The following is a 12,681-nucleotide window of genomic DNA, read 5'->3' on the forward strand; positions in this document are numbered from 1 at the left end:
TAGTGAGCTATCTGAAAAAAATTAAGAAAGCAATTCCATTTACAATAGCTACAAAAAAAAACCCCTAGGAATAAATTTAACCAAGGAGGTAAAAGATCTCTACAATAAAAACTATAAAATACTGATGAAATTGAAAAGGATACAGATAAATGGGAGGATGTTCTGTTTTCATGAATTGGAAGAATTAACATTGTTAAAATGTCCATACTACCCAAAGCAATCTGCAGATTCAAAGCAGTCCCTATCACAATACTAATGGCTTTCTTCACAGAAATAGAAAAACAATCATAAAATTCATGTGGAACCACAAAAGACCCTGAATAGCCAAAGCAATCTTGAGCAAAAAGAACAAAGTTGGAGGTGTCACACTCCCTGATTTCAAAATATACTACAAGGTTATAGTAGCCAAAACAGCATGATATTGGCATAAAAGTAGACCAGTGGAACAGAACAGAGAACACAGAAATAAACCCATGCACTTACAACTGATTTTCAACAAAAGAACATACATTGGGGAAAGGACTGCTTCTTCAATAAATGGTGTTGGGAAAACTAGATATCCACAGGCAGCAGAATGAAACTAGACCCCTATCTCTCACAATGTACAAAAATAAACTCAAATGAATTAAAGACTTAAATGTAAGACATAAACTATAAAAATACTAGGAAAAAAAAGGGAAGTGCTTTATGACATTGGTCTGTGCAAGGATTTCTTGAATAAGAATTCAAAAGCACAGGCAACAAAACAAAAATAGATAAATGGAGTTATTAATATATCAAACTACAAAGCTTCTGCACAACAAAATAAACAACAGAGTGAAGAGACAACCTACAGAAATGGGAGAAAATATTTGCAAACTATCTGACAATGGTTAATATCCAGAATATATAAGGAACTCAACTTAAAAGCAAATACTTTAATTAAAAAATGGGCAAAAATTTGAATAAACATTTCTCAAAAGAAAACAAATGGCCAACAGTTACATGAAAAAATGCTTATCACTAATGATCAGAGAAATGCAAGTCAAAACCACAATGAGATATCACCTCACCCTAATTAGAATGGCTATTATCAAAAAAACAAAAAATGAATTCTGGTGTGGATGTGGAAAAAAGGGAACCCTCATACACTGTTGGTGGAAATATAAATTGACACAGCCATTATGGAAAACAGTGTGGAGGCTGTCTTAGTCCATTTGTGTTGCTATAAAGGAATATCTGAGGCTAGGTAATTTATAAAGAAAAGAGGTTTATTTGTCTCATGGTTCTGCAGGCTATACAAGAAGCATGGTGCCAGCATCTGATAAGGACCTCAGGCTGCTTCTACTCATGGTGGAAGGCAAAGGGGAGTTAGCATGTGCAGAGATCACATGGCTAGAGAGGAAGCAAGAGGGGGTGGGTTTCAGGCTCTTTTTAATGACCAGCTCTCCCAGAAACTAATAGAGTAAGAACTCTAATCCTAACCCCTCCCATTCTTCCCCACCTCCAACATTGGGGATCAAATTTCAACATGAGGTTTAGAGGGGACAAATATCCCAGACCATAGCAGAGACTCTTCAAAAAATTAGAACTAGCAGCAATTCCATTACTGGGTATTTATTGAAAGGAAATTAGTATGTCAAAGAGATGTCTTCACTGTCATGTTTATTAACAATAGCCAAGTTATGGAATTAACCTAAGTGTCCATCAACAGATAAATGTACAAAGAAAATGTATATATACACACAACAGAATACTATTCAGCCATAAAAAAGAATGAAAGCCTGTCATTTGTGGCAATGTGGATGAACTTGGAGGACATTAGGCTAAGTGAAATAAGCCAGGCACAGAAAGACAAATACCACATGAGCTTACTTATGTTTGGGATCTAAAGAAACTTGAACCTATAGTGACAGAGAGTAGAAGGATAGTTACTAGGTGGGAGAGAAAGGGATATGTCAGTCAAAAGGTACACACCTTCAGTTACATGATGAATAAGTACCAGAGACCTGATGTACAGCATAGTAACTATGGTTAATAATGTATACTTGAAATTTACTAAGAAAGTAGATCTCAAGTTTTCTCACTACAAAAAAATGGTAACCATATGAGGTGACAGATATGTTAATTAGCTTGATTATAGTGATTATTTCACAATGTATACATCTATCAAAACATCATTTGTACACCTTAAATATATACAATTTTTGTCAGTCGTACCTCAAAGCCAGAAAAAAAATCAAGCATAGTTGCTTCTGGGGAGAGAAGTGAGTGTTTTGTTTTGTTTTTTCATAACCTTGTCAGACTATTTGTCTTTTAAAACTATGTGCATGTATAAAAATAAAAATAACATGCAGCCTGCCACAGTGGCTCATGCCTGTAATCTCACCACTTTGGGAGGCTCAGCCAGGAGGATTGCTTGAGGCCATGAGTTTGAGACCAGCCTGGGCAATGTAGCAAGACCCCATCTCTGTAAAAAATTAAAAAAAAATAGCTGGCCATGGTGGTGTACACCTATAGTCCTAGCTACTTGAGAGGCTGAGATGAAAGGATCGCTTGAGCCCAAGAGTTCAGGGTTACAGTGAGTTGTGATTGCACCACTGTACTACAGCCTGGGCCACAGAGTGAGACCCTGTCTCAACAACAACAAAAAAAACCAAGCAAATAAACAAAGTGCAGTATAGATTTATGTCATTCAAAAGATATAATTGAAGTTTTAGGTGAATTTAAAGGAAGGTAGAATTATGCTGTCATTATTATTGTTCATGTTAATTAAATACATATGTTTAAGAAATTTCTTTAGTCATTTATTTCAGGATACTCTTTTTAGGTTCCAGTTTTAGCTTATTGCTCTTTTCTTGAAGTCATTACTAGGAAGAATTTCAGATTCCACCTTTGGTAATTTTAATTCTTGTATTTTTATTTCCCTAGCTTTTTTTTTCTTTATAGTAAAATTTGGCAAAAAGCTGTAATAAAAAAATAATGAAAATGTGAATATCTTTACAAGATGACAGACACCAGGCTAAAAAGTGAAGACTCAGTGCAGTCAGTTATCCAGATGTTTTCAGCTATCTAGATGTTGACATGATATAGATTAAATATCTGGATGGGTGATTAAAATAACTTCATGTCCAGCTGCCTACTGTCAAGTAGACACAGGTTAAGGTTTTGTAGTTCTAACAAATGGAAAAATTTTTAAAAGCTGATGAGATCTGATGATTTTTCTTTTCACTGAACTAAAAAGAACATACTGCCTGTCTGTTCATAAATGTTTTTACCTAGCCAGAAATAGGTTTAACTTAGTTCAGTGAATTGCATTTCACGGTATAGCATCCTGTACCCCCGTCTTCCGGCAGAAATAGTGGCTCTCAAGCTAGGCCATTATCTATGCAAATATCAGTAAGTGGCTGGCAAGCACTCACTGGCCCATGAGGCTTTTTGAGCTATTATGGGGATAATGTAAATGTGTGATTGAAGTTGCCACTGAACTATACTGCCACAGGCTGCAAAATGGCTTGTGTATTTGTGTTTTCACTTAGGCTTTTTACTTTCTCTCTATATATAGCAAGTTACAGAAAGAACTGTTTCCTTATGGTCACTGATAAACAGTAATAAAGAGAAATTCAAAAACCCCTTCTATACTAAAGAAATCAATCGAGTCTTATATCCAGTTGCCAGTATGCGTCACTTGGAACTCTGGGTGAATTACTACATCAGATGGAACCCCAGAATCAAGCAACAAGTAAGTGAAGTAGCATTGTTACAAGACAGTGTTGTCAGCTGAATGGTTACTTCTGGGCCTAGACAATATTATTTCATGTGGTGGTTTTTAATATTATAAGGAAAAATAGGCTGAAAAACTTGTTTTTAAATAAAACTTTAAAATTGTTTTTTAATTACTAAACCATGTATTTTGATAAATTCCTCTGCCAATGTGAATGATAGAATTTTTTTACTAAAATCTAAGCTGATCCAAAGCTTTAGAAAATTTCTGAGTTTTCATAGCCAGGGGATTCCATTAATCACTTGAAGTGGTTATACATCATATATGGATCATTAGAAAATTCTTTACATTGACTAGACTTAGATGATCCTGTTAAGGTAAGAAAACGTTTGCTACACTCTGGTTCAGGTGTGTGCACTAAGTCAGCTGACATCGGGGGCTTTTTACTGAGGATCTTTCCTTCTAAAATAAAGGTAATTGACCTGTCAATGGATACAGTTCAGTTGGCCATGTATCAAACAAAGATGGCAACAATGATTTTTGAAGTGAAAGACTCCACATTTTATTGAAGACACACTTGAGCTTTTCATTCTCCCACCCTCAGTCAATCCAAAATCAAAAGTAAAAACAGCCTTTTTGGAAAGGCTTGGCAGTACATCTGTTTATTGATTTGTTCTAAGCATTATAAATATTCAGTATTTGTGGTGGCCCTTTGTAAAGCTTTGCACGTTTTCCTGCGGTTTGGGTGGTCAACTACCTATTCTCACAGTCCAGTCTTGCATAAGTACCAGCTTTAATCCACCAGAAATAGGCTGGCCACAGCAAGGCACCATGGCTGTGGTCTGTCTCTCAGATTTTCATTCTGCTCAGGCAGCTGGCCGCGTGCCAGTCTGTCCACTCTTTTCTCGTTGGGGAAATGCCTGTTTCAAGCTGGCACCCTCATTTCGAGGTCTCTGCCGCTCTCATGAAAGGCTTTTGCAATTTGGTAATGGTTTAAATGTGTATTCTTTTGGAAAGTGACAGGTTCCAGGGCTTGAGAACATTCACTTGTTTAGTTTGGGATCTGAGAAGCACATTGAGGGAATTTGTTTAGCAGGAGTCCTGGTGTTTGGAATAGCAAGTAAAGAGGAAATGGGAATTTTTCCAGGGTTCTAACCACTTTTGAAGAAAACATGTTCCTTTTCTAATTAAAAAATATTTTATAGATGAGCACTGTGTTTGTCCTATAAAATAAGCCTTTTCTGTATTTTTGTGGCTTTTTGTTAAACATTGGCAATGAAAAAGTGTCGGTAATTTCTATACAGATCCTGTAACCTCTTCTCACCCATCTGTACTTGGAGAAGTTCTTGAAATTCAAAGAATTTAGAGCAAGTTATTTATGAATATATAAAGGTAATAATGATAATGGTGTGACAAGTCAAGTTTGAGGACACATCAGTAGACCTATTAACATTATTCTCATAGAGCTTAGCAAAATGGAGCTGGGCCAGATAGGAATGCTCGCTCCGGTAGAGGTTTTGACTTTGAGACAATAATTGGTTTATATCACGATTCGTTAGTTTTTACTCAAAAAAGAAAATAACTTGTCCTTTCTATGTAGGTTATCTGAAGGCAAAGTGTTCTACACACATCTTTATGTCCCTGGGCACTTGGTAATTTTGTCTACCAAATATTGAATGTTCTCATGTGTCAGGCACTGGGGGACACAGGTTAAGAAGAGGCAGTCTCTGCCCACAAGGAGCTCCCAGGCTGGCAGGGGCAGCCAGAAACATAAGCTGATGATTATAATGCACAGGGATAAATTCAGTAATAAAGGTGTGAATTAAGTACATTAGATTTTCTTAAAGATCTGCTTATGTGGAACATTATTTCATACAGAAATAGATTAAAATCAAATCACATAGGACTTTTAAAAGTGTATAATTTAAACCTAAAAGTGTACTTAACCATTTAAAAGTTAAATTGTTATTCAGTTGTATGACCCAGAAGGTGTACAAACAATTATGGGGCACCTACAGTATTTGCAACACAATGGTATACTATCAGCATTGAAAGATAAAAAGAATATACAGCCCCTCCCCAGGTTGAGCTGTTAGCCTTGAAGAAGGCAGGATTAGCGTGCTTTTAAAAACAAGAGGCACCAACTCTTACTGTGACGTAAAAACTCAGAGTTCATGGAAAGACCAATGCTTACATTTAACGAGCGATCAATAAGCAGATTGGTACTTTAATATGAGGAAATTACTCATGCCAAAAGCAAGAGTATAAACTAGTCGCATGATAAGCCTGAATGGGAATTCCAGCTGCCAGTGAGCTTCACACCGTACTTTGGGAACCACATTGGACGTATTGAAATCTCGCATACTGGGAACTAAAGGATGAGAATGAAGACAGATGTTAACAGGCTGACCCGTATGATATTTAAGTCCTTTCTGATCCAAGAGTTAGCAGGGATATGAATATGAGAATTGTTTGAAGCCTAAAACACTTCTATAAGTAGCTGATTGCCTGTCTTCCATACCATGCTAAGCTGGTACACACTTTAGAATTCATTTCCCAAGTGAGAAGTTGAGGTATAATCTTTAAAGTCACTTGACTTTAAGTTTCATTTCTTATTATGTTGTCTTTGTATTCTATCACAAATGGACTCTTCTATTATATCCTCTAAGTGGCATTTGTCTGTAGGCTAATGCCTTCTATAATATACTATACCCATCACTTGACTAAATTATCTTTTATTTTTAGTAGTTTTTCTGTTTATCTCTCAGGTTTTCTAATTATATAGTCATGCCTTCCACAAAAATGATTGTTACCAGTGATTTCTTTTTCTTGTCTAATTGCACATGCTGATTCCAATATTCAAACTTATTCTAAATTCTAACATTCACATGGAAAGGGAAGGTTTTAAAGATAGCCAAGATAATTTTGGAGGACATGATCGAGGAAGAACTTGCCCTGCTGTATATCAAGACTTACTTGGAACAGAATAGAGCCCAGAAACAGACCCACATAGATGTGGAGGCTTGGAATAGTATGAAAGCAGCATTGTGACACAAAGGGAAAAGAGTGGACTATTCAGTAAATGGTGCCGGGACTGCAAATAAAACTTAACATGTCCAAACAGAACACTCCTAATGTTTCCCCAAAAACCACCTCCTCCTGCCATTGTCCCCATTTCAGCTCATGGCAACGTCATCCTCATCACTCTGGCCTGGAACTTTAGAGTCATCCTTGACTCCTTTCTCTCCCACACCCCACATCCAATCTGTCAGGAGAGCCTATTGGGCTCTGTCTTCAAAACATATGGAGTCTGAACGCTTCTCTGCAAGTCCCCACCTCACCCCTGGTGCAGGCCACCTGCCCTCTCTCCTGCTGGTAGCAGTAGCCTTCTAGCTGGACTCCTTGATATGCTACCCTTGTTTCTTTCCAGTCTGTTCTCAGCATGGATCCAAAGTGTCCTTGTAAAGCAGATCATGCCACTCTAGTACTCAGAAATGGCCAGGTAGCTGCTCACCTCACCCAGAGTCAAGGCCCAAGTCCTTATGATGGCCTCTGAGGCCTCATGTGACCCCTGCTCCTTACCTCTCCAACCTCTTGGCCTCCTCACCTGCAACTCTTGTCACACACTGCTTTAGCCACGCTGGCCTCTCTGCTCTTCCTCAGACACTCAGATATCCACTGAGCACCTTCCATCTCCCTCAAGCCTTTCCCCAGAAATCACCTGTTCAGTGTGGCTTTCTCTGACCACCCAGTTTAGAGTATAACCCTCTTACCCTGCTCTACTCTTCCATAGTATTGATCACCTTCGAACATTCTGTGGAACTCACAAGATGGTCATGTTTGTTGTTTGTCTAGCTCCCCCTGCTGCAAGATAAAGGCCGTGAAAATGGGTATTTGGGCCTCCTTTGCTCACTGATGGATCTTGAGCACCTAGAACAGTATTAGGCCCTCAGTCAAGTTTATAAAGAGAAAAATGGGCAAGGATATTAACAAGCAGTGCATAGCACTTACTGGGTGTTAGGTGTTCTACCAAGTATTCCTGTTCTAATGTCATATATGCATTCCTGAAAAGCCTCACAGTGCCAAGTCACACACTAAAAATAACAGTGATTATGGGAAGAATAGGATTAGGAGACCTCTTGCAAACCTATGGACCTTTGTAACCAGAGTGCTAATGAAAGCAACAATCTCAGTAGAAACGTGGACACAGTTATGTCTCTGCTATATTTGTACCTGGCTTTAGCTGAGTCACTCCTTGGCAGCCTGTAGTGGGTAGAATGGTCCCCCACCCCCGCCAAAAAAAAAATATGTTTCTGCCTGGAACCTATGAATATGACCTTTATTGGGAAAAAGGTCCTTGCAGTTGTAATTAAGTTTAGGATCTCAAGATGAGATCATCCCAGATTTAGGGTGGGCAGGCCGTAAATCCAATGACAGATGTCCTCATAAGAGAAAGGAGCAGGAGACTTGAGACACAGGCTCATAGAGGATAGAAGGCCATGTGAAGACAGAGGCAGAGATTGGAGTGATGCTGCCACAAGCCAAGGAAGCCATGAGCCACCAGAAGCTGGAAGAGGCAAGGAAGGATCTTTCCCTGGAGGCCCCGGAGTATGCATGGCCCTGTTGACACCCTTACTTGGGGCTTCTGTTCTGCAAAACCATAAGAAAGTGAATTTCTGTTGTTTTAAGCCCCCAAGTTCATGTTAACTTGTTAGGGCAGCTGCAGGAAGCTCATGCACAGTCTTATACCCAGGGCTCATGCTCTCTCTGCTGGGATGCAGGTCCTGGAGGGTGTCTGCTTCCAAGAGATACCATTCTCCTCACCCTTAAAAATTGGATCCAGTCTCCTTCATAAATGCATTGTCTTCACAGCTTCCTTATTGGTGCTCATAACTTTGGAAAATTGCTTGACACAGTAGAAAACAGGACAATTCTGAAAGCCACTGTGCACTAACGGAAGGCACTTCTGTAGACATTCTGCTCTTTTCTTAAGGTCCTCATGTATTGCTCAAGCTTTCTAGAAAGCTTGACCCTGATCACTTCAAAACATTAACTTTTTGCAGGGCTGTTCTGTTGCATATCTTGACCTGGGTAGTGAGTACATAAGCGTATACGTACGTAAAGATGCATTGAGCTGAACATTGAGATTTGTGCACTGTGTTTAAAAATCAACATGCTAAGGAGAATCACATCGTGCTCCAACCTGACTTTTGCCTTTTTATCAATACCAATCCCCTATTTACCCATCAAAGAAATCGGCATTGTAGCACTACAGAATGTACAACTCCACGCTCACAACAATGCTATGAAGTGTGTGCTGTTTTTATTCCCATTTTACACATAGGGAAATGGAGGCACACACAAGGTTCAGTTACACAGCTGGTAAGGGGCAAACCCAGGATTCACACTCAGACCGGAGGATAGCAGAGCTGCTGCTCTTAGCCATGTATTAAGATGGGCAATAAGCACATGAAAATATGTTCTAGTAGAGCAGTGCAAACTAAAACTACCATGGCATACCATGTTATAGCCCTCAAATTGGAAAAAAAATCATAATCTTGGGCTCCTAAGTTCTGCTGAGGACATAGGAGCATGAGGTGTCATCACCATCTCCAAGAGCAACTTGGCAGCATCTAGTGACGTTGAAGAGACCATTCTCTACTTCTCCGTGATTCCACCCCTAGGAAAATTCCTTAGAGCAACACTTGCATATGTGCACAAGGAGATGTGTATGAGGATACTCAGTATGGCATTGCGTGTACTACTGAGGAGCCCTGGAAGTCACTGATTATCCATTGGTGTGGTAGATAGAGAACCTGTGGTTTATTCCTTTGGTGAGACTCAACAAGGATTGAATTCAAAACACATAATCTTGGGTCAAAATGTAGATTGGTAGATACAGAATGGCACCAGTGATATAAACTTTGACAGAATATAAAGTAATAATGTATTTTGTTTCTGCATACTCACTTATAGGAAAAGTTGCAAATCTGCACAGGAAGGAAGGCCACATGCCGACTTGATAAAAGTTGTCCCTCAGAGCTAAAAGGACAGTGGGCCTGGGGACAGGCAGCTCAGGAGACTGGAACGGTGTCTAGATCTATAAAAATTTTAAAAGATGGTGACACATGTAAGGAAATGTGCACATTAGTTATTTCTTGGCAGTGAACAGCTGGGTGTTTTAGTACTCTGGGTACTTTTCTGTATGTGTCAGTGATGCACTAGTAAAGGAAAGTATGTATTATGTTAAACCTTGATGGAAGGCTTTATTCAGAAAGCGGCAATTGCTGCAGATGTGTGGAGCAGGTGACTTCTCGTGGTGTGGCCAGCATACGTGTAACTTGTGTCCATGGTTCTCTCCAGCAGCCGAATCCGGTGGAGCAGCGGTACATGGAGCTCTTAGCCTTGCGCGATGAATACATAAAGCGGCTTGAGGAATTGCAGCTCGCCAACTCTACCAAGCTTTCTGAGCCCCCGACATCACCTTCTAGTCCTTCCCAAATGATGCCCCATGTGCAAACTCACTTCTGAGGGGGGACCCTGGCACTACATTAGGGCTCTGAATAAAGGAAATAGTTGACTTTCATTTTGGGCATCTGTACAAAGTAGATTAAAATATTTGCCTCCATGTAGAACTTGAACTAACATAATCTTAAACTCTTGAATATGTGCCTTCTAGAATACACATTACAAGAAAACTACAGTGTCCACACGGCAATCAGAAGAAAGGAGCCAAGATGAGGTTTTTGGAAAATCCTGACACCGTTAAAAAGCAGTTTTTGAAAGATAAAATTTAAACTTAATTTATCTCTAGAGAAATACTATATATACAATATGTATTTTGTGGGCTTAATTGAAACATTATTTTAAATTAAATAGGGAAAATATGTTTGTGAAATGGATTTTCCTCAAGCTCCTTAGTAGTTGCTTTGGATTATCTAAAATGAATCCAAATGTGAAAGATGTGTTACTGCCAAAACCAAATTGAACTCAGCTTCCTCGGCGTTACCCAAGAGCAAGGTGTTTAAGTAATTGCCAACTTTTATACTATCATAAGTGGTGGCTTAAGGAGAAGTAGCTGTGGGAATGAGTTTTCCATTATTTGGAAATTTTGGAATATAAAATGTTTTCCCCTAATTCTCAAGAGAAGCTGATTTTTATATTAAAAAACTGATGGGGCCCAGTTAAATATGATTTGATTTTTTTTAAACTGCCAGTTCTGTTTTTTTGTAATTCTTCCATTAGCTTGCCTGAAATTCTGAATCACTTTCAGGTGGTGGCACTGTTCAAGGATGGCAGGTGCATTCTGCTGCTTAGGTGAATGTTTTCGCAAACATTGCTCTAGTTAATCCAGCTTATCTGCCAAAATGTAGACTTATGCATCTTGAGTGCGTGAGCTGTTGCTAGAGCATCATTCTTTGAAATAAATGCCCCAGATGTACATTTGCTGAGCGTATTCTCAAAAGTATTGTTTATGAATTTCAACTTAAACGGTGTTGGGTTCCCTTCCCCACCCTCCAAGCGTGCATAAAAACTGGTTCTACAAATTTTTACTTGAAGTACCGGGGCAGTTTGCTTTTTCAGGTTGTTTTGTTTTGTAGTGTAAAGTGAAATCTTAAATGCACAGTTCTGTTTGCTATCTGAACTAATTCATTTAGTCAGTATATTTTTAAAAGCTAAGGCTAGAGTTAAAACAATTAATGTGTTTTACAATGATTTGTAAAGGATTATTTATAGCTAATATGGTTTTGTTTTCAATGAATTAAGAGAGATTAAATATATCTTTGTAAATTATTTTATGTCATAGCTTAATTGGTCTACCAAATAAGACATCTCAAGTACAGTAGAATAATGTATGAATTTTGTAAGTATAAGAAATTTTATTAGACATTCTCTTGCTTTTTGTAAATGCTGTAAATATTTCATAAATTAACAAAGTGTCACTCCATAAAAAGGAAAAAAGCTAATACTAATAATAGCCTAAAGGATTTTGTGAAATTTCATGAAAATTTTTTCATGGCAATAATGACTAAAGACCTGCTGTAATAAACATATTAACTAAAACCTAATTTTCAGGGATATAACTGTGGATGTGTTGGAAAAATGCATGATGCCCATCTTATCAATATTTTCCTGTGTCCACTTCACGTGCTCTTTATCTTACTGGCAACGTTGTAGGTCAGCGGCCCCCAACCTTTTTGGCACCAGGGACCGGTTTCATGGAAGACAATTCATCCACAGACGAGGGGTGGGGAGGGTGCAGCAGAGCTCCACTGCCCGGTCCCTAACAGGCCACAGACCGTTACTGGTCCTCGGCCCAGGGCTTGGGACCACAGATAAGGGCTCTCCCAAAATTCCAGCGATATATTGGGCATTTCAGTGCATAAACACTTAACTCCAGTGAGAATGGCTTTTATCAAAAAGTCCCAAAACAATAAATGCTGGTGTGGATGTGGAGAGATAGGAACACTCGTACACTGTTAGTGGGACTGCAAACTAGTGCAACCTCTGTGGAAAGTAACTGCAGATTTTGAGAGTCACAACTGCCTATAAGGATGGCTTTTGCAAAAGTGATGGAGTGAATAGATGCAAAACTTCAGGCTCTGAATGGAGAACTCGGCAGCTCATAGTAGGGGAAGGTAAGATACTGATTAAATAAGCCGTACTGGCTGTCTCATTAGGTAAGAATTTTTAAAATATTTTAAAATAGGATAGTATTCTTAAAATACTGTTGACAGTTGGAAATTCTATTGTTTATATATCTGCATCCTGGGAATGCTGAATAGAGCAGTAAGCTAAAATTGACCATTTTCTTTTTTTTTTTTATTTCAGCATATTATGGTGGTACAGATGTTTAGCTTACGTATGTTGCCCTTACCCGCCCCCCCCAAGTCCGAGTTTCAAATATGTCCATCCTTCGGGTGGTGCACATTGCACTCTTTCTGTATGCAAATACCCATCCCCTCCTCCCTCCTCCC

At 38.8% G+C, this 12,681-nt stretch overlaps 1 protein-coding gene across 3 annotated transcripts in view; it reads left to right on the forward strand.

Moving 5' to 3' along the window:
• Nucleotides 1-11,772, forward strand: part of MTM1 (myotubularin 1) — a 98,969-nt gene extending 87,197 nt beyond the window's left edge. The window contains exons 14-15 of one of the 3 annotated variants that reach the window (XM_012658365.1): nt 3,545-3,721; nt 10,067-11,772. In XM_012658365.1, coding sequence (XP_012513819.1) covers nt 3,545-3,721; nt 10,067-10,234 — 345 coding nt within the window. In that variant the 3' untranslated portion in view covers nt 10,235-11,772. The remainder of the gene's footprint in view (nt 1-3,544; nt 3,722-10,066) is intronic. The other 2 variants (XM_012658367.1, XM_012658366.1) reach the window with 2 other exon arrangements.
• Nucleotides 11,773-12,681: the final 909 nt, after the last annotated feature.

The sequence above is a fragment of the Propithecus coquereli genome, unplaced genomic scaffold (genome assembly GCF_000956105.1).
Source record: "Propithecus coquereli isolate 6110/MARCELLA unplaced genomic scaffold, Pcoq_1.0 Scaffold583, whole genome shotgun sequence".
Classification (NCBI taxonomy): Eukaryota; Metazoa; Chordata; class Mammalia; order Primates; family Indriidae; genus Propithecus; species Propithecus coquereli.